The sequence below is a fragment of the Eleutherodactylus coqui genome, chromosome 5 (assembly GCF_035609145.1).
Source record: "Eleutherodactylus coqui strain aEleCoq1 chromosome 5, aEleCoq1.hap1, whole genome shotgun sequence".
Classification (NCBI taxonomy): Eukaryota; Metazoa; Chordata; class Amphibia; order Anura; family Eleutherodactylidae; genus Eleutherodactylus; species Eleutherodactylus coqui.
Window position 1 is genome coordinate 7,566,549 of NC_089841.1, and position 22,069 is coordinate 7,588,617.

At 51.7% G+C, this 22,069-nt stretch overlaps 2 protein-coding genes across 3 annotated transcripts in view; one reads left to right on the plus strand and one right to left on the minus strand.

Moving 5' to 3' along the window:
• Nucleotides 1-22,069, minus strand: part of LOC136628679 (uncharacterized) — a 256,103-nt gene that overhangs the window by 68,005 nt on the left and 166,029 nt on the right. The gene's annotated exons all lie outside the window — the stretch shown is intronic.
• On the plus strand, nt 1,430-20,594 carry LOC136627295 (zinc finger protein OZF-like). 2 transcript variants are annotated; one of them, XM_066602284.1, is made up of 5 exons: nt 1,430-1,497; nt 6,444-6,603; nt 9,439-9,615; nt 13,224-13,347; nt 18,817-20,594. In XM_066602284.1, exons 2-5 carry the CDS (start codon nt 6,502-6,504, stop codon nt 19,542-19,544), a joined length of 1,131 nt encoding a protein of 376 aa, XP_066458381.1. In that variant the 5' UTR covers nt 1,430-1,497; nt 6,444-6,501; the 3' UTR covers nt 19,545-20,594. The 2 variants fall into 2 exon arrangements, with proteins under 2 accessions (XP_066458381.1, XP_066458382.1); XM_066602285.1 differs by having other exon boundaries at nt 6,444-6,579.

Here is a 22,069-nt window from a genome sequence, read left to right on the forward strand (position 1 = left end):
ACAGGCACACGGGGGAGCAGCGTGGCCCCCCGCCATACTCTGCTCCGGCACCCACACTGCTGTGGGTTTAACCCCTAATGGCACAGGACACACACCTACCTCCTGCAGTGCCCTCCCCAAAACGTAAGCTTACATCCTATGAATGGCTCAGAAGCCAACCAGCGGCGTCCGCAGCGGCAGTAACCCCTTACATGCCACAGTCAACGATGATTGTAGCACAGGAAGGGTTCACGGAGGTAGGACACGCCCTCCGTGACATCATCGGCCCTCCGTGACATCATCGGCCCTCGACACTGTAATAGTGGAGGGCTGATGGGATGCCACGGCCTGCGGCCGCTACGATCAGTGATAGTACAGTGCAGAGCATTATTACAGTGATCGCAGGTTCAAGTCCCCCCAGTGCCTCCCCCCCCCCCCCCCAGTCCCGGCATATTGAAAAAATAAAATCCCTTTTTTTCACACTTTCCTGTTTGTAACGACCCGTAAAATAACCTGGAGACACGTTTTATCTCGCAGGACGAACGCCGAAGCAGAAATAATAGAATGGAGCCGATGAAAACGAAATAAAAGTGATCAAAAAGCCGTCTGCACCCTAAAACGGAAGCAATACAAACTGCAGCGCGTCACCCCCCCCCAGCATGCAGTCCCATGTAAGAGGATACCCCCTCCTCTTAGCATGCAGTCCCATGTGAGAGGACCCCCCTCCTCTTAGCATGCAGTCCCATGTGAGAGGACAACCCACTCCCAGCATGCAGTTCCATGTAAGAGGACAACCCTCCTCCCAGCATGCAGTCCCATGTAAGAGGACAACCCCCTCCCAGCATGCAGTCCCATCTAAGAGAACACCCCCTCCTCTCAGCATGCAGTCCAATGTAAGACACCCCCTCCTCCCAGCATGCAGTCCCATGTAAGAGGACAACCCCCTCCAGCATGCAGTCCCATGTAAGAGGACAACCCACTCCCCAGCATGTAGTCCCATTTACGGGAACACCCCCCTCCCAGCACGCAGTCCCATGTAAGAGGACCCCCCTCCAAGCACACCGTCACATGTAAGAGAACACCCTCCTCCTCTCAGCATGCAGTCCCATGTAAGAGAACACACATTCTCCAGCATGCAGTCCCGTGTAAGAGAACCCATCCCAGCATGCAGTCCCACATCCAGTCCCCTCTTCTCTCTTGAGCCGCAGCTCCCTGTAGGCCCCGCCCAGCCTGTGACATCACACCTACCAGGAGACACTCCATTCTAGCCCTCTACCTCTGCCAGTGTGTCATGTGACCGGAGAATACCACCTGACCTGTGACGTCACCCCTCCGTCCTGACGCTCCGCCCCCTCTGCGAGGAGTTCTCAGGTTCTCTGTGGAGAATTGTCCCCGCTGCTGCTGGCTCCTCCCACCTGCTCGGGGCTCCTCCTCCTCCTGGCTCCTCCCACCTCCCCAGAGTTTCCCCTTCTCCGTTAGTTGCTGAGGGCTCCTCTGGCGCGCGTATCCCGGCTGCAGGTGAGCGCGGGAGCGGCGGAAGTGTCTGCAGGGTGGGAGTGATGAGTTTACAGTTCAGCCGCTGGGGGCGCTAGACATCTCTTGTGTGGGAGCACGTGCGTCTGTGAGGAGGCTGCAGGTCTGCACGGGGTCCTGCGGCTCATCGCTCCTCTAGATGGTGGAGGCCCGTGGGATGACCTGGTGATCCATCTGGTGGCGGGCAGGGTGACCATGCTGTGGGGGCTCCTGGGGCCCCCGTGCGTGCGGCCGAGCATTAACCTGCTGGAGGAACCCAGGAGGCTGCAGGACGTCCTGAACATATCATCGCGGACCGGTCACTGTACCCCCTAGTGGTGGGAGGAGGGACAGACTGTCGTATGTGATGGCCCCCAGTAGGGGGCAGTGTGCGCACATGACCCCCCCCCCCCCCCCCCAGACCGTCACACCAGTAGGGGGCAGTGTGCACACATGACCCCTCAGACCGTGACACCAGCAGGGGGCAGTGTGAACACATCACCCCCAGACCGTCACACCTGCAGGGGGCAGCGTGCGCACATGACCCCCCAGACCGTGACACCAGCAGGGGGCAGTGTGCGCACATGACCCCCCCCCCAGACCGTCACACCTGCAGGGGGCAGTGTGCGCACATGACCCCCCAGACCGTCACACCAGCAGGGGGCAGTGTGCGCACATGACCCCCCAGACCGTCACACCAGCAGGGGGCAGTGTGCGCACATGACCCCCCAGACCGTCACACCAGCAGGGGGCAGTGTGCGCACATGACCCCCCAGACCGTCACACCAGCAGGGGGCAGTGTGCGCACATGGCCCCCCCAGACCGTCACACCAGCAGGGGGCAGTGTGCGCACATGACCCCCCAGACCGTGACACCAGCAGGGGGCAGTGTGCGCACATGACCCCCCAGACCGTGACACCAGCAGGGGGCAGTGTGCGCACATGACCCCCCAGACCGTCACACCAGCAGGGGGCAGTGTGCGCACATGACCCCCCAGACCGTGACACCTGCAGGGGGCAGTGTGCGCACATGACCCCCCAGACCGTGACACCTGCAGGGGGCAGTGTGCGCACATGACCCCCCAGACCGTGACACCTGCAGGGGGCAGTGTGCGCACATGACCCCCCCAGACCGTGACACCTGCAGGGGGCAGTGTGCCGCTCTAAAGGCAGGACTGAGGCACTCCAGTTTCATCGTCCATGACATGACTGCAAACGGAGGTGATGGTGGGGGTCAGGGGCCGTACATATAATAGGGGCAACTGTGGGGATCAGAGGCCATACATGTAACGGGGCGACGGCGGGGACCAGAGGCCATACATGTAACGGGGCGACGGCGGGGACCAGAGGCCGTACGCGTAGCGGGGGCGACGGCGGGGACCAGAGGCCGTACGCGTAACGGGGGCGACGGCGGGGACCAGAGGCCGTACGCGTAACGGGGGCGACGGCGGGGTCCAGAGGCCGTACGCGTAACGGGGGCGACGGCGGGGTCCAGAGGCCGTACGCGTAACGGGGGCGACGGCGGGGTCCAGAGGCCGTACGCGTAACGGGGGCGACGGCGGGGTCCAGAGGCCGTACGCGTAACGGGGGCGGCGGCGGGGTCCAGAGGCCGTACGCGTAACGGGGGCGGCGGCGGGGTCCAGAGGCCGTACGCGTAACGGGGGCGAAGGCGGGGTCCAGAGGCCGTACGCGTAGCGGGGGCGGCGGCCGGGACCAGAGGCCGTACGCGTAGCGGGGGCGGCGGCCGGGACCAGAGGCCGTACGCGTAGCGGGGGCGGCAGCCGGGACCAGAGGCCGTACGCGTAACGGGGGCGACGGCGGGGTCCAGAGGCCGTACGCGTAACGGGGGCGACGGCGGGGTCCAGAGGCCGTACGCGTAACGGGGGCGACGGCGGGGTCCAGAGGCCGTACGCGTAACGGGGGCGACGGCGGGGTCCAGAGGCCGTACGCGTAACGGGGGCGACGGCGGGGTCCAGAGGCCGTACGCGTAACGGGGGCGACGGCGGGGTCCAGAGGCCGTACGCGTAACGGGGGCGACGGCGGGGTCCAGAGGCCGTACGCGTAACGGGGGCGACGGCGGGGTCCAGAGGCCGTACGCGTAACGGGGGCGACGGCGGGGAGCAGAGGCCGTACGGGGGCGACGGCGGGGGTCACCTTGTGTGCCCTCACATACCCACTAATCCCAGCACCTCCTAATAGTCTGGTCAGACGCTCCTCTCTACTGGTGGTCTGTAGGGGGCGTCCTGAGCCCGGTCACCTTGTGTGCCCCCATCCACTGGTCCCAGCACCTCCTAACAGTCTGGTCAGACGCTCCTTTCTACTGGTGGTCTGTAGGGGGCGTCCTGAGCCCAGTCACCTTGTGTGCCCCCGTCCACTGGCCCAACACCTCCTAACAGTCTGGTCAGAACATTCGGTGGGGGACAATTCATGTATACGACCATCCAGCTTCTCACATCCCAATAATGCGCCCCCCTCTGGTAACGGGGTGAAATCTCTTCTCTGCTTTGTAGAGGCGTCTAGTGACCAACAAGCTCTACAAGTGGAAGAAGAGGTGACTACACACAAGGAGCCTCCGAGAGCCTCTTATAGGCCAAGGGGGGAACCACTAATAGGGCCTCCAGTGACAAGACCGTTCATCTAATCACCACAACTCTCATCATCTACAGATCTGCCTGAGATGGAGCCGCATGTCGGGGTCTACAAAGTTTTATAGTTGAACCTTTTTCCTTCTTTAGACCAGGGTTTCCCAAAAGTGTGCTCTGCGGTTTGAGGGGGCTCTGATGGGGGGTTTAGGTCCTCCCTTCTCATCACTGTAGCAGCGTCTGGATAGTCTGTACCAAGAATATCGGCATATAAGACCTGTGGTCAGCTTGGCAATGTGAGCACATGAGTCGGCTCTGGTCATGTGATCCGCTTTCCATGCCCGCCGCAGGCCCTGCATGCTGATTTCCTCGACACACCGCTACAAGGTTGAGCAGAGCCGGGAGCCAATCCCGTCCACTTGGCTGCTTTACCCCGAAAAAAACAATTATCGGCAGAACTTCTGTGCAGAAAGCCTGCCCCGTGTGACCCCGGCTGAGGAGGATGGGGCGCCCGGGGTCTGCTTATTACTTCTTGCTACTTTTGTTTCAATTTAATTTTAATGCAGCTCTATATAAGGCCTCTTGCAGACGGCCGGGTCGGATGCCCGAAGAGAATTCTCACAGCAGGATCCAACCCGCATGCCTGCAGGGACCAGTGCAGGTCTCACCCGCTCCCATGGCTCCGGCTCTCTGATGTGCCGGCTGCTGCGCAGAGCGGACCCAGTGTGCTGGGAGTGACATAGAGCATGCCGCCACTTGTTTTCCGCGTGCATTTTCACGCATACAAATCGCGGCCGTCTGCCTAGGATTACGTTTTGTAATGCCATCCTAAACAGTGCGGCACGAGCGGAAATTCTGTGGGAAATCCCGCTGCGGAATTTCCGCCCGTGTGCAGGGGGCCTAAGGGGGCTCTTTCTTGTTATGCAGGATGACTTGTTTTTCATTGACATCACTCTTGATAGGGAAATCCTCAGAGGGATCTCATAGTGTTTTATTGCCTGGTCCGAATTATATGAGAAGTTGTGTACCCGAATCACTGATACATGACAGTCTGTATCATCTGACAATGATGCTCTTCTGAGTTTATTACAAGGCAGACAATGTATATACAAGTTCACTTACGTATCATCAGAAATACCCCCCCCCCCCCCGTAATCGTAAGAACTCATGATCGGCTCTAGGTGCCAATGGTTTAACATATCTTCACTCCTTCAGGTGTGTTATTACTAAATACGTCATTCCTAGGAACCAGAGACTAGATTCTGTATTCACTGTTCTAGTAGTTTCTATATAAATGGAGAGGGTTAAAAACTGCTATCTGTAGACATTCTAAGCCGGGGAAGGATATGGGGGAGTATGAGCCGGCATCTAATACATACCAGTGCATAGCAGATACACAAACCTGTATATGCTGACAAGTCACTAAGAAGGTAGATAAGTGAATATATTACACACCCGTGTTTGCCTAGGCTGATGTAATAAACATATACACAATAGTATATCATTACTAGAACACTCTCGTACGCACAGAATCATAAAGAAAGCAGCAATTCTGATGTATTTACATTTTTCACATTTTTCCTTTTGCCGTGTTCCCCACTCCGTGTGCACATCACCAACACGGCAGCAATGCCAAATATTTATAGATCTAATTAGCCCTGACACGTGAGCACCTCTCTGTTCACTGTCTATTTTGGCACGGGGGTCAGAGAACCTACTCCACTCACAAGCAAGTTCCTGGCATGGGCCCCCATCTCTCAGCCATGTGTGGGGCATCCTGTGAGACCCCCATCTGTCAGCCATGTGTGGAGCATCCTGTGAGACCCCCATCTGTCAGCCATGTGTGGAGCATCCTGTGAGACCCCCATCTATCAGCCATGTGTGGGGCGTCCTGTGAGACCCCCATCTGTCAGCCATGTGCGGGGCATCCTGTGAGATCCCCATCTATCAGCCATGTGTGGGGCATCCTGTGAGACCCCCATCTGTCAGCCATGTGTGGGGCGCCCTGTGAGACCCCCACCTGTCAGCCATGTGTGGAGCATCCTGTGAAACCCCCATCTGTCAGCCATGCGCGGGGCATCCCGTGAGACCCCCCATCTGTCAGCCTTGCGCGGGGCATCCCGTGAGACCCCCCATCTGTCAGCCATGCGCGGGGCATCCCGTGAGACCCCCCCCATCTGTCAGCCATGCGCGGGGCATCCCGTGAGACCCCCCCATCTGTCAGCCATGCGCGGGGCATCCTCTAGATGGGAATCTTCCTCTACTCCATGGGGTGATGGAGAACCTGCATCTCTCAGGGCTCTATAAGTGACTTCTGTATGTCCCCTATGATGTCCCCTGTATGATTACAGCCGCTCCTCTCTTCATAAAGGTTCCCGCAGGACGAGATCCTCCACATCAGCCAGTTTTCTCCTGAATGACCACCAAGGATGGACAAGGAGCGGAATGAGATTACCGAGATCCTACTGAACGCCGCCTTGGAGATCATCTACCTGCTGACCGGAGAGGTGAGCGGCTCTAGGTTTCTATCGGTAAGTAGGCACATTGTAACAAGCAAGAAAATAGAAAATGATGATGGCAGGAGGAGAGCCCATAGTCCATCTAGTCTGATATCTATATAGAGACATAGATGATGACGGCAGGAGGAGAGCCCATGGTCCATCTAGTCTGATATCTATATAGAGAGATAGAAGATGATGGCAGGAGGACAGCACGTGGTCCATCTAGTCTGATATCTATATAGAGACATAGAAGATGAGTCAGGAGGAGAGCACATGGTCCATCTAGTCTGATATCTATATAGAGACATAGAAGATGATGGCAGGAGGAGAGCACATGGTCCATCTAGTCTGATATCTATATAGAGACATAGAAGATGATGGCAGGGGGAGAGCACATGGTCCATCTAGTCTGATATCTATATAGAGACAGAGAAGATGATCGCAGGAGGAGAGCACATGGTCCATCTAGTCTGATATCTATATAGAGACAGAGAAGATGATGGCAGGGGGAGAGCACATGGTCCATCTAGTCTGATATCTATATAGAGACATAGAAGATGATGGCAGGGGGAGAGCACATGGTCCATCTAATCTGATATCTATATAGAGACATAGAAGATGATGGCAGGAGGAGAGCACATGGTCCATCTAGTCTGATATCTATATAGAGACATAGAAGATGATGGCAGGAGGAGAGCACATGGTCCATCTAGTCTGATATCTATATAGAGACATAGAAGATGATGGCAGGAGGAGAGCACATGGTCCATCTAGTCTGATATCTATATAGAGACATAGAAGATGATGGCAGGAGGACAGCACGTGGTCCATCTAGTCTGATATCTATATAGAGACATAGAAGATGAGTCAGGAGGAGAGCACATGGTCCATCTAGTCTGATATCTATATAGAGACAGAGAAGATGATGGCAGGGGGAGAGCACATGGTCCATCTAGTCTGATATCTATATAGAGACATAGACGATGATGGCAGGAGGAGAGCATATGGTCCATCTAGTCTGATATCTATATAGAGACATAGAAGATGAGTCAGGAGGAGAGCACATGGTCCATCTAGTCTGATATCTATATAGAGACATAGAAGATGATGGCAGGTGGAGAGTACATGGCCCATCTTGTTCGCCTTGTTTTCCTCTTAGTACAGATATGTTTCTCCCCGATAGGTTTATAGTCACTTACCTTGGATTTCCTAAGAACATTTGCTGAAAGTTTGTTGCAAGTTTTCCCTTCAGTAAAATATTTCCTACCATTGCTCTGATTGTCCTATAGAACAAGGAGCACGAAGTAATTAATGTTTAGATTTCACCTCCTGTAACATATATAAAGACTTCCATCTTGTCCCCCTCGTCCGTCGTTCCTGCAGGCTGCACACATTAAAGGGATTTGTCAAGAAAATAAATGCTTTGTTGTTTATCTAGAATTAGCGCAGTGTCAGTCGTCCATTATTATCAGAAGTGAATCGAGCTGAACTGCAGTCCTATAATCAGCACCTTCAGGGGGTGTGACTGTTATATACCTTCCCTCCTCCATCTTCACTGTGCGTCCGGTCTCACTAGCCAATTAGAATGGCCCCCAGACTGATGGGTTAACGCCCTACAGACAGCCCCCACATCACAGTAACGGCCCGTCAGGCGCAATAATTCTATATCATCAGCTTCTACGTGACCTGTCATGTGATGTTCAGAATTAACGGGCTTGTCTGCTTACTGGAGGACCCCCCCCACTTCAGTAGGACCCCCATGTGAAAATAATAAACAGAGATATGGCAGCCCCCCGGGGTTCGTTGTGATAGATGATGTCACCGGAGATCATGTGACCACCGTAGCGTCTCGTTCTTGAACTCCTGGCGTCATAGCGCTGGTGGCAGCAGAACAGACGGTCACACTGCAGTATATGATTGGCTGCATCGGTCACCTGATTTCCTATGTCATCATCTGTCACAGGAATCCCCAGGGCCGCAGAGGGGCAAGTATGTCTCTGTTTATTATGTTCACATAAGGAGTCCTATTTAACATGAACTACAATACCAATTATTGTATTATAGAGATGCGGCGTTTCTGGAACAACACCAGACCGGTTTTAGTATTCCCGGACAAACCCCTTTAAGCTCTCTTTCTCCCAATGACTGCTGTGCTTCCACCACTTTGTCTCTCGTCTCTCGCCCCGTTCCGTCTGATTGAGGTCTCTGTAAGTTCAGTCTGTATTACAGGTGAGGTGTGACTCGAGCGCTCTAAAGAGACGGATCACAATCTCTCGCTTTCTACTGACTGCGGAATGATGGAAGAGGTTTGATAAGTCTGGCGTTTCCTTTGGCAGCCTTAATCCTACTCGCCCTGGAGTCTGATGGGACGGTTACAGAGAGTCGCACACCCCTTAATAAATCTGTCATGTCTTTAGCTGTCCATTAGCCAGAATATCCCATCCTCTGTGAGCGGGCGTGGATCTGAACTACAATGTCCGCCAGTCTCTGGTTTAGGCTATAGTACATTTGTCTATGCACAGGATCCACGTCCCTCTATTGTGACCCGACCCGTTAATCCCCACTATTCAAAAGTATCTGCACCACATCTTCTACTGTTATACTCCACAGAAGTGACCGATGGTCTAATACCTCCCCCTCCCCATCCCGTATATTAGGCTGTTGTTCCCCACTTCTACACGAGCCAACGTAAACAACCAATCACCGTGTATCGGCCAACTCAAATAACCAATCACCGTGAATGAGTAAATCAAAACAACCAATCAGGTTGCGAATGGTGCAGATTTGGGGAGTAATATAGATATATGCCCCCACCCCACACACACCAACTGTTTTTAAGTCTCCTGAGTGTCTCATCATCCACAGGATTACACCGCAGTGAAGACATCCGGTGACTCTGTGACTCCCATCATCCATCTCCAGGAGTCAGGAGGATGGAGCCGGACCCCGGGCCCCATCACTGAGCCTCCCCCGCACCCCCTGACCAATAAGGAGAAGATCCTAGAGCTCACCAAGAAGATGACGGAGCTGCTGACCGGAGAGGTGACGCTGCGGGGAATGTGGGGGACATTATACAGTAACAGGAGGGTCTGGGTGATGACTATATTTCTCGGTCGTGTCATTGGGGGACACAGCAAAGACTGTGGGATTATAGCTACTGCCACTAGAAGGCGACACTAAGCACAAAAGTGTTAGCTCCGCCTGCTGGCTATATCTCTCCCTGCTGACGCCCTGCTAATCAGTTTTCAGCTTAGTGTCCGTAGGAGGCGGATGGTCTCGCCCGCAAGGGCTGAATGGATGGGCCAGGGCTAACGGGGAGGTTTAACGCTCTCTTTTAACCCAACCGAGGAGGCGAACAGAAGTCGAACAATCCTTCTGTTGTCGGCCTGGAAAAAGGAGGACCACTCGGGTACTCCTGCGTTTGTCCTGCCAGCCATAGAGCACCCCCATTTGTCCGGATCAGCATCCCCTCCCCGCGCAGGGCAGGCAATGTTTGGGGTGAGTGCTCTGCTGGAAGTGATGGCTGGCTGACCCCAAGGGCACTAGGACCCGCCAGCTGCTCTGTCCTGTTCATGGTTGCCTCCTGGGTCACGCTGTTGACAGGCTGTGTATTTATTGCATGGGGTATTTGCCGCCACGCAGTGTGTTGTGTTACGCCTTCACTGGCCGCTTTGGGCCATATTAGAGCTTGCTGATGGGATCTGCTGTGTCTTAGAGGCTCGGCTGGCCGGGTGGGGTTGGTAGGGCTGGCCGGGTGGGGTTGGTAGGGCTGGCCGGGTGGGGTTGGTAGGGCTGGCCGGGTGGGGTTGGTAGGGCTGGCCGGGTGGGGTTGGTAGGGCTGGCCGGGTGGGGTTGGTAGGGCTGGCCGGGTGGGGCTGGTAGGGCTGGCCGGGTGGGGTTGGTAGGGCTGGCCAGGTGGGGTTGGTAGGGCTGGCCAGGTGGGGTTGGTAGGGCTGGCCAGGTGGGGTTGGTAGGGCTGGCCGGGTGGGGTTGGTAGGGCTGGCCGGGTGGGGTTGGTAGGGCTGGCCGGGTGGGGTTGGTAGGGCTGGCCGGGTGGGGTTGGTAGGGCTGGCCGGGTGGGGTTGGTAGGGCTGGCCGGGTGGGGTTGGTAGGGCTGGCCGGGTGGGGTTGGTAGGGCTGGCCGGGTGGGGTTGGTAGGGCTGGCCGGGTGGGGTTGGTAGGGCTGGCCGGGTGGGGTTGGTTGGGCTGGGGCAGCAGTCAGCCAAGGGAGCTCCTTGTCAGTGTGTGCTGGTTCTCCTCCGGGGCAGTCGTATGTAGGTGGCCCGTCTGCACTGTCCTTGCAGGCAGCTTTAGCCCTTTCCTCACTTACAGCAGTAGACACGGGCCGCGCCGCCCGGAGCCGCATACTATGTGCACTCTTGCCGCTAGGTGGGATTGACATCCAGTCAGGATATCTCCTCTTATCTAAGTATAGTGGTAGGCTGGGGGGTTCCTCCTCCAACAGGGGGCCTGGGGGGCGGTAGATCCATCTACCAGCTCCCCTCTGGTCTGCTCTGACATGCTTAATCACTATGGGCCCGGTCCTTCTCCTGGCGGCCTCGCAACCAAACCAGCATCCGTTGCTTTCTAGGAGGACTGGGGCGGCAGGCTCAGGCAGCCGTGTCAATGCGGACGTGGGTCACTCATGTTGAATGAGCCTCGCATTCTCCCTTATTAGGCATGTCAGGGCTGCTGCCGTTGGGAGTAATCTATAGTCAGAGCGGTCTGCGACTTCGCTCCTACAGCATCTCTCCACGTAGCCTTCCTACGCAGGTAAGAGCGCCGTCGGAGAGACAAAGCATTTAATCAGACGGAGTTAGCACGCTGCGATCGTCCTGCACTATTACCTCCTGCGGGATTGTTAGCGGGAGACCGTGAGATGGTATGCACTAATACTGTTTTCAATTCTTAGCACTCGCCCTCCCGACTCCGGAGGATTTTGCGAAAAGACCAGCGGAGCTCACATCCGGTAATTAGGTCACCTGTCCAGGGGCCTCAGCTCTTTAGTTCCATCCCCTCTTTCTGATGGTGCTAATGTCACGTTCGGCTCACCCGTCTGCTCGTCTCTACTAAGCAGGATGCGCTATTGGCGGAGGTTCTTCGGTCTCCCTGGCGCTCCGCTGTTGCTCCTAACACTGATGGAGTCTTGCTGTTCCGTGGTGGTTTCCTCGCACTGGCGCCGCTTCGCAGCAGTGCAGGGTTACTGGGCCACAGACACCATATGTTCAGGCTGTGTTACAGCACATATTTCCAGAAGGAGTGTCTCATTGGAAGCTCTTAGTTGGGAGCCCCCTTTTTCTCGGTGGTGGGCTGGTTCTCGGGCCCTCTTTTTAGCATGCGGGATGCCTAGGCACCTATTTGCGGTTAAAGAGCTGATATCGCTTCTTTACACATGCGGCTTTTTATATATTCCCACCCCTTGGGTACTGCTCTTGAACGTCTCGGGGTCGAAGCCATGTCCTCCAATGATACAGGTGGGAAAGAGATTTTAGGTAAGTTCCTTACAAAATCTGGTGTTTTTGGACCCAGTCATCCAAACGATGTTTAAGGCTAGGAAGCCGTCCTCATCGAGGGTGTATCATCGTATGTGGAGAGCGTTCATCCTTTGGTGTGAGCGGAGGGGTTTTCACCTTTATGCGGTTCTCCTTGACCCGCCTTCTGTCCTTCCTCCAGGAGGGGCTGGTGATGGGGCTCAGCCTCAGTTTCCTCAAGTGACAAATTTCCGCCTTGTCTGTCCTTTTTTAGCGCCCCTTGGCATCCAGGTCGGCTGTGCACACTTTCTTGCTGGGAGTCGCTCCCCCCCCCCCATGTTTCGCTCCTCGTTACCACCTTGGAATTTGAATCTGGTCTTGGACGCTCTACATTCGAACCATTAGCAAGGATACCATGGCGGTTATTGTCCTGGAAGGTAGCCTTCATGCTGGCCGAAGGGTCTCCGAGGTCACGGTGAAGCCACCCTTAAAGTGTTCCACCAGGATGGGGTTGTGTTGCGTCCGCTTCCTTCTTTCGTCTTCAAGGTGGTGTCGTCTTTCCATATCAATTAGGACCTTGTGCTGCCATCGCTCTATCTGGTGGCAGCCCACCCAAGGGGACAGGCTCTGCACGCTTTAGACCTACTTCAAGCTCTGAAGATCTATTTGGAACAGACTTCGTCATTCCGACGCATTTTTTATTCGTGATACCGGGGACTGCTGTGGGACGTCCCATGGTCTTTGCTGTGTCCCCCAATGACATGACCAAGAAAAGAAGATTTTTACTCACCGTAAAATCTCTTTCTCGTCTTGTCATTGGGGGACACAGCACCCACTCTTTCTTCCTTTCTATATGACACCGTGTTTTGTCAAGACCAGGACCCCGGTTCTGTAAGTTGCACATGGTGCTGTGTTTTCATTGCAGTTCGAACCTTTGTGTCATATTGCCAACTATTGTTGTTTTTTCAGTTCCCGCATGGCTGCTCCTACTGCTGGCATACAAACTGATTAGCCGGGCGTCGGTAGGGAGGGATATAGCCAGCGGGGAAGCTAACACTTTTGTGCTTCGTGCCGCCTCCTAGTGGCAGTAGCTATATCCCTCGGTCTTTGCTGTGTCCCCCCTATGACGATACGAGAAAGAGATTTTATGGTGAGTAAAAAATCTTATTCTGTTGTCAGGTTCCTATAAGGTGTCAGGATGTCACCGTCTATTTCTCCATGGAGGAGTGGGAGTATATAGGAGGACACCGGGATCTGTACAAGGACGTCATGATGGACGACCACCGGCCCCTCACATCATCAGGTACTAAGAAATCTCTCTTTCTCACTATTACGATCCAGTTCAGGGTTGGATTCTCTTGTTGTAACCGGTATGGATTGGTAGCGTGGTCAGGGAAAGCCAGAGGTCAGTACGCGGTTAGGTATCAGTTCGTGGTACAGAGGAGCAGGCAGCGTAGTCAGGGAAGCCATAATTCGGTACATAGGTATGTCAGGTATCTGTATGGAGGAGCAGCAGATAAGAGCTTGACTATGGCTGGGAGCACAATAATCACACACTGAGGGAGGTGCAGGGCCAGGTTTATATGAAGTGTCTAATCAGGGTGCGGGGTGGAGCTAATCAGGAGCTGGGTTGCAGGAGCAAGAAACTGGGCAAGGTTGTGCAGGGGAGCTGGCCAGCAGGCCGAACAGCTCACCAGGGAGAGACATTGCCTGGACCATGGGAGTACCCAGCTTTGAGCCCTGACACTCAGCATTTTGTTGCCTATTACCATAGATACCTGCAGCCCTGTAGCAGTTTTAATACCCTTAGATTCGTTAGTTGGTCTTGTAAGTGCAGCGAGATAAAAGTATGTAGCTTCAAAAACTGCAGTAGTTTGAAAGCAGCAGAAGTTTGGTTTTTACAGAGTCCATAGTTCTTACTGATAGGATGTCTTGGTTGGTACACTGCAATACTTGTCCGTCGGCTGTCCCCTTGGAGTTAGGGATGCTGTCCAGTATATAGGTGGCTGTCTGCTTTATATGGTGATCTCTCCAGGCTCCAGACTTCAGTCTGAGGATATAAGGCTATCCCAGACCCTGAGTGCTGTAATCAGCCACCTCTCCATCAAGACATTCGGGAACAGAGGAGAATCTACAAGAGTTGTGGAACATAAAATGCAAATTTTGGGCTATCAGTATATAATTGTTTCTGAGCTTGATGGTGGATGGCAGATGAGCCTCTTGGACCTTCCACTGGTTCTGTATCACACAAAGCTTAAAGGCCATCTCTGCTCCACAACGTGCCGGGGCGGGTCCACCAAAGCTGAGGCTGCCTGCTACTTCATGCCCGGGCAGGTCCACCAGAGCTGAGGCTGCCTGCCACTTCATGCCGGGGCGGCTCCACCAGAGCTGAGGCTGCCTGCCACTTCATGCCGGGACGGCTCCACCAGAGCTGAGGCTGCCTGTCACTTCATGCCGGGGCGGCTCCACCAGAGCTGAGGCTGCCTGTCACTTCATGCCGGGGCGGCTCCACCAGAGCTGAGGCTGCCTGCCACTTCATGCCGGGGCGGCTCCACCAGAGCTGAGGCTGCCTGTCCCTTCATGCCGGGGCGGCTCCACCAGAGCTGAGGCTGCCTGCCACTTCATGCCGGGGCGGCTCCACCAGAGCTGAGGCTGCCTGCCACTTCATGCCGGGACGGCTCCACCAGAGCTGAGGCTGCCTGTCACTTCATGCCGGGGCGGCTCCACCAGAGCTGAGGCTGCCTGTCACTTCATGCCGGGGCGGCTCCACCAGAGCTGAGGCTGCCTGTCACTTCATGCCGGGGCGGCTCCACCAGAGCTGAGGCTGCCTGTCACTTCATGCCGGGGCGGCTCCACCAGAGCTGAGGCTGCCTGTCACTTCATGCCGGGGCGGCTCCACCAGAGCTGAGGCTGCCTGCCACTTAATGCCGGGGCGGCTCCACCAGAGCTGAGGCTGCCTGCCACTTCATGCCGGGGCGGCTCCACCAGAGCTGAGGCTGCCTGTCCCTTCATGCCGGGGCGGCTCCACCAGAGCTGAGGCTGCCTGTCCCTTCATGCCGGGGCGGCTCCACCAGAGCTGAGGCTGCCTGTCCCTTCATGCCGGGGCGGCTCCACCAGAGCTGAGGCTGCCTGCCACTTCATGCTGGGACGGCTCCACCAGAGCTGAGGCTGCCTGTCCCTTCATGCCGGGGCGGCTCCACCAGAGCTGAGGCTGCCTGCCACTTCATGCTGGGACGGCTCCACCAGAGCTGAGGCTGCCTGTCCCTTCATGCCGGGGCGGCTCCACCAGAGCTGAGGCTGCCTGTCACTTCATGCCGGGGCGGCTCCACCAGAGCTGAGGCTGCCTGTCACTTCATGCCGGGGCGGCTCCACCAGAGCTGAGGCTGCCTGTCACTTCATGCCGGGGCGGCTCCACCAGAGCTGAGGCTGCCTGTCACTTCATGCTAGGGCGGCTCCACCAGAGCTGAGGCTGCCTGTCACTTCATGCCGGGGCGGCTCCACCAGAGCTGAGGCTGCCTGTCCCTTCATGCCGGGGCGGCTCCACCAGAGCTGAGGCTGCCTGTCCCTTCAGTTCATTTCCTGGGGTACGTTCACACAGGGCAGAATTGGTGCAGATTTTCCGCTGTGGAAATCTAAGTTACAGTCCACATCAAATACTGCATCAAATACTGCATCAAATAGTGCCGCACTGCTGCTGATTTGGACATGTATTGTGATGCTGATCCACAGTTGAAATTGAAAGGGTGAATCTGTTGTGGAAAAAAAATATGAAGAAACTATAAATGTGCCAACCCCATAGTGGTGGTGATTGACGGATCACAGTTAGCATGGGGTTTATGCTGTATACTGACCACCGGAAAGAAAGGCAATGGGGACATTTTTCTATTCCACCCTCAAAAAAAAAAAAAGTTTAATAAAAGTTTTGGGGAAACAATATACCATGTTTACCCCAAAATAAGACCTACCCCAATAATAATAAACCCTACCCTGATTTTTGGAGGGGATGGGGGCTTGAAATATAAGCTCTCCCCTGAAAATAAGCCCTAGCTATACTACATGAAAAAAAAGCACAGCAATACTCAGCTTTCTGGCGGCATCCCGATGCCTCACACTGGTCTCCGGCGCTGCTGACGGCTGCTGTGTCCTTCACACTGACAGCACTCTCTTCCTGGTGGAATACCCCCCCTCCAGTAGGCAAGTGCTGTGATTGGCTGAGCTAGCAGCGCTTGTTATCCAATCAAAGCTGGCGCTCGATCATTCAGTGAATTACAACATTGAATGGTTGTGATTGACTCATCGAGCGCCAGCTGTGATTGGGTGAGGCTGCAGTCCTGAGCCAATCACAGCATTATCTTGCTGGAGGCGGGGTATTCAACCCATGTTACTAGAAAGAGAATGCTCTGTCACCTCTGAGGATGACAAGGACAGCAGGCACCCGAGTGCACACAGCATGGAGGCAACAGGCACCCGAGAGCACGCAGTTTGGGCAGCATGAATCTGATTAGAGAATCCCTTTTAAGATGCAATAGCAAGCAGATTATTAACTCTACATTATAATCTAGAATTTAAGCTCTCTTGGAATATGTCTTTTCCTGCTTCTAACTGTTTTGTTGCAGGAAGCAGACAGCTCCATACATTGCACAGTGGCCCAGATTGGTACTGCAGGCTGAGTTCTATTCACTTGAACTGGACTCAGCCTACAGTACCAGCCCGGACAACGGCACAATGTGTAGAGCTGCTTGCAGCAAAACAGCTAGAAGTGGGACAATCCCTTTAAAGTGTTACTAAATGTTTTAAAGACTTCTGATATGTCATGATAACCTGTCAGAAGATTTGATTAATGGGGGTCCAGATGCCGAGATCTCCACCGGCCGCTAAAACAAACAGGTAGAAGTGCTGTGCTCATTGGGCTGTCCTCAGCGAGCGGTGTACAGATTCCACAGACTACCTATACACTTCTCTGGACAATGCTGGAAGCAGTTGCATGGGCTCAGTGCTCGGTGAACACGTCTGCCTCCTCGTTTTATCACTTAAGTTTGTTGGAAGTTTTTAAAAACTTTTATAAGGGCCCTTTTACATGGAACGATCTTTCGGGCGCAGATGCTCTACAGGTCGTCCCAGCAATAATCGTTCCAGTACTTCTACACAGGAACAAGCATCACTCAGTGAATGGAGGCGGAGCCAACCGGGGATCATTCCGGGCCGCCCTCCTCCATTCACCGTAAACAGGTAGTCGATCATAATTGATACTGCCTGTTCACACGGGCCAATCCGTCGTTCAGATTTCTACATGTAGAAACTGAACAGCAAACGAGAAGCAAATGAATTATTTTCTGGTTCAGTCGGCGACATTTACATCAACTATAACACGATTTATCGGCCCGGGTAAAAGGGTCCTTAGACTGTGACACCCCCGAACAGTCACATTAAAATTGGAACAACCTTCCCAAAATTGTCATATTTTTATTGTAGAGTTTTAATTTTAATGGAAGTATATCTGGCACAGAACTCGATTAGCCTTATTGCTTTTTTAACCCCTTAATGACGTAACTAACTTTAGCCTTAAGAACCAATAACTCCTTCCCTTTTTTGTGTTCCAGCATACTAGCTGTATTTTTCTGATCAGTGTAGTTATATGGCATCTTGTATGTTGTGGGACAAGTTCAATATATCGAATAACTTTTATTACTTTTTAGCAGAATGGCAGTGGGGGAAAAAAGCTATTTCACCATTGTTTCGGGGGATTTGTTTCTCAATGTGTGACAGTATAACGATTATAACTTTTTTTTAAATTTTACAGGTCATTAAAATAACACCAAATTTAGAGAGGTTTCATGTCTTATTGCATAGCGCTCACTGAACGAAGACGTCAACCTCAACTTGAGGCTGCCTTCAGACGACCGTATATCGGCCGGGTATTCACACCCAGCCGATATACGGCGTCCCTCTCTGCAGGGGGAGGAGGCTGGAAGAGCCAGGAGCAGTGCTCTGAGCTCCCGACTCCTCTCCATCCCTCTGCACTGTTTGCAATGAGAGGAGGCGGGGCAGGGGTGGAGCTAAATTATGTGACTTGGCTCCGCCCCGCCCTTCCCATTGCAAATGGTGGTGAGGGGGTGGGAGCTCAGTGCTCTACTCCCAGCTCTTCCAGCCTCCTCCCTCTGCAGAGAGGGATGCCGTATATCGGCCGAGCGTGAATACCCGGCTGATATACGGTCGTCTGAATGCAGCCTAAAGTAAACAGGCAGTTGTTCATAGATTGATAGCTGCCTGTTTATACCAAGTAACTATGAATTTCTTACATGTGCATAAAAAGAATACGTGAATGATGTATTTTTAATTGTTCTATCTTTGGCCCTGTTTACACTGATCAATTATTAAGTTTCGCACGATTTAACGATTACTTTCACAGTAAGCATTCTGTGTAAAAGGGCCTTGAGGTCTTCATAGGACCTTCTTTTCCCTTAGAGCAGCCTGAATTCACTCTCTATATCCTGAAGACCCGCTGTAATAAGGCTGGACTCACACAAAGCCGGTTTTGATGCAAAGTTTTGAGTGAAAACTAGAGTTGGATTAAAAAAATCATGTAAACTATAAAGGAAGGACTCGTGCTGCTCCCTCCTGCTGGATCCACTTCTGGGTTCATTAAAGGATACCTGCAGCTCAGACTTCCTCATACACTGTAGGTGTGTCTGCAGGCTGATACTGTTATACGTTTCTTATTTTGTGGTTTAGAGAGAAAAAAAATCACAGAATCTGTTCTTAATCCTAACAGAAAATCGCTCCGAGGCAAATGTCAGGCTATTGGTCAATAATGAAGTAAAAGGTGAAGATATCCCGCAGCTCTCTACAAGAGGAAACCTCATTACCCTTGATGTACCTCCAGGACTTCATAGTTCACATTTGTCTTCTAATCTCCCTAATCAGAAGGGACCTTCTCCTCACCGACCACAGATTGTTACCCCAAGTAAAGGTCTGGAAGGGGGCGAAAGGTTTCAGTGTGATTTATGTGGAAATCATTTTACAAGAAAGTCCAGTCTTTTTATACATAAAAGAATTCACACAGGAGAGCGGCCGTTCACCTGCTCAGAATGTGGGAAAAGTTTTAGGTATAAATTATGTCTTCATCAGCATAAGAGAATGCACACCGGAGAGAAGCCCTATTCATGTTCAGAATGTGGGAAATGTTTTACAAGGAAATCAACTCTTTCTATACATGAAAGAATTCACAAAGGAGAGAAGCCGTATTCATGTTCAGAATGTGGGAAATGTTTCGTAAATAAATCAGAACTAGCTAAACATGAGAGACGTCACACAGGAGAGAAGCCGTATTCATGTACAGAATGTGGGAAGTGCTTTAAAGAAAAATCAAATCTTGTTACACATGAGAGAATTCACACAGGAGAGAAGCCGTATTCATGTACACAATGTGGGAAGTGTTTTATTAGTAAAGCCCATCTTACATATCACGTGAAAAGTCACACGCAAGAAAAATCGTTTTGATATTCTATATGTGGAAAATACATTTCGAAACTCATCAGAAAATTCACACAGAAGAAACCAGATTCTGGTTTGGAATGTGGGACATATCATAAGAGCAAAAAAATTAACACATCCTGTTCGTCACAGGAATCACAGCCAATGAGTGGGCTTATTTTATGGACAGAAGCCAAATTTACTTACGTGATATCCTCCATGGCTTTCATCAGAGATGACAAGTATTGTGGATATAAGGAGTCTGGAGGTAGCTGAGTGGGATATGTCAATGGGGATGTTGAAGTTGTCCATGATGATGGTAAGGATATTGGTGGACAGGAAGTGTAAGAGCCTGGGGGTAAAGTGCTTGTGGAAGGCGGTGGCAAGGCCTGGTGGGCGGTAGATGACAGCCACTTGGAGGATAGAGGGAGAGGAGTAGATGCAGACAAGGGAACATCAAAAGAGGGCAGGGGGAAGGAGGGTAATAAAATAATAGGTCCAATAATCAGTACAAAGGTATCAGTGAACAGTCTGGACGCATCTTTTCATTCGATGGTTAGTTTTTTTTAATTCTCCACAATATATTGTAGATTCATATTGAAGACGTAAGAACTATGAAGGAACACACATGGATTTAAGTAGTAAACAAAAAAGTGCTAAATCAAAATATGTTTTATATTGTAAATTCTTAATAGTAGCCCCCTTATGCTTTGATGACCGCTTTGTGCAGTCTTGGCATTCTCTCAGTCGTCTTCATGAGGGCGTCACCTGGACAGGTGTGCATTCTCAAGAATTAATTTGTGGAATTTCCTGCCTTCTTTAATGTTTTTAGATCATCAGTTGTGTTTAGCCCTATTCAACTACTGTTGTAATCCACATAATGGCAAGAACTACTCAACTAAGTAAAGAGAAACGATGGTCCATTATGGATTTAACCCCTTAGTGACTCAGCCAAATTTTGGAAATCTGACATGTCGTTCAACATAGCATAACTCCGTAAAGGCTTTGCATATCCCAGTGACTCTGACATTGTTTTTTTCGCCACATGTTGTACTTCATTTAGGTTGTAAAAATAGACTGATAGAATTTTTGTATATTTATTAAAAGTGACAATATTGGAAATATTTTGGAAAAATTGTCTTTTTTTCACATTTTCAACTGTAATATCTCAAATATGTGTGAACATCCGGTACAGATTTTTGATAGGATATAGATTTCCATCTGTTTACTTTATTCTGGACACACATTTGAAAAACTTTTTTTTTTTTTTTTTTTTTTTTTAACCATTTAGATGACGTACAAAATACTTTCCAGCATTTTGAGGAACACTTTATTTTCCGGCACCAAGCCAAGTTTGCAAAGGCTCGTGAGTGTCAGAATGATAGATACCCCCCAAATGAACCCATTTTAAAAACTACAACCCTTAATGTATTTACTGAGGGGTGTCATTAGTATTTTGACCCCACGTTTTTTTTTTTCAGGAATTAATTCAATTTAGAGGAGAAAAAATAAAATTTCATATTTTTGCAAATATGTAATTTTAAAGACATTATTTTTTCCTATAGTGCACATGAAAATGAGGATTGACACCCCAAAATGGATACCTCTGTTTCTCCCGTGGCCCTAATCTTATATCTGGATGCACAACGGGGCCCAAAACGAAAGGAGTAGTCAGTGTCTTTCAGAACATAAATTTTGCTTGAAGGCCTTTAGGCCCCATAGCACACTTGTAGAGCTCTTGAGCGGCCAAAACCATAGAGAACCCCCACAAATGACCCCATTTTGAAAACTTGACCCCTTAACGAATACATCTAGGGGTGTACTCCCTGTTTTGACCCCCACAGTTTTTGAATGAATTCAAGCAAAGGAAAAAATTGTGATTTTCGGTTTTTTGGCAATTCTGTCATTTTAAAAACAGCTTTTTTTGTACAGCACACACATGAATGAAGACTTGCACCCCAAAATGGATACCCCTGTTTGTCCCGTGTTCAGAGACATCCCCATTGTGGCCCTAATCTTTTGTCTGGATGCACAAAGGGGCCCAAAATGTAAGGAGTAGTTGGTGGCTTTCACAACTGAAATTTAGCATGAAGGTGATTTAGGCCCCATTTCCCACTTGTAGAGCTCTTGAGCGGCCAAAACGACAGAACCCCCACAAATGACCCCATTTTGAAAACTAGACCCCTTAACGTGTTCATCTAGGGGTGTACTGTGTATTTTTACCCTACAATTTTTGAATAAATCTAAGCAAAGCAGAAGGTAAAAATTACAATTTTCATTTTTTGGCAGTTGTGTCAATTTAAAAACTTGGGTTTTTTTTGTACAGCACACAAATGAATGAAGACTTTTACCCCAAAATGGATACCCCTGTTTGTCCCATGTTCAGAGACATACCCCCTGTGGCCCTAATCTACTTATAGGACACATGGCTAGGCCTATAATGGAAGGAGCACCCGTTTGGATTTCAGGGTACAACTAAATAAAGTCCAGGCCCCATTGCCCACTTGTAGAGCCATTGAGCGTCCAAAACGATAAAGAACCCCCACAAATGA

Bases quoted from the DNA above. Each gene is read 5' to 3' on its own strand.
- LOC136627295 (XM_066602284.1), top strand. From the start codon at position 6,502: ATGGACAAGGAGCGGAATGAGATTACCGAGATCCTACTGAACGCCGCC. The intron at 6,604-9,438 runs GTAAGTAGGCAC...CATCATCCACAG, and splicing joins GCGGCTCTAGGTTTCTATCG to GATTACACCGCAGTGAAGAC. The intron at 9,616-13,223 runs GTGACGCTGCGG...TTCTGTTGTCAG, and splicing joins CGGAGCTGCTGACCGGAGAG to GTTCCTATAAGGTGTCAGGA.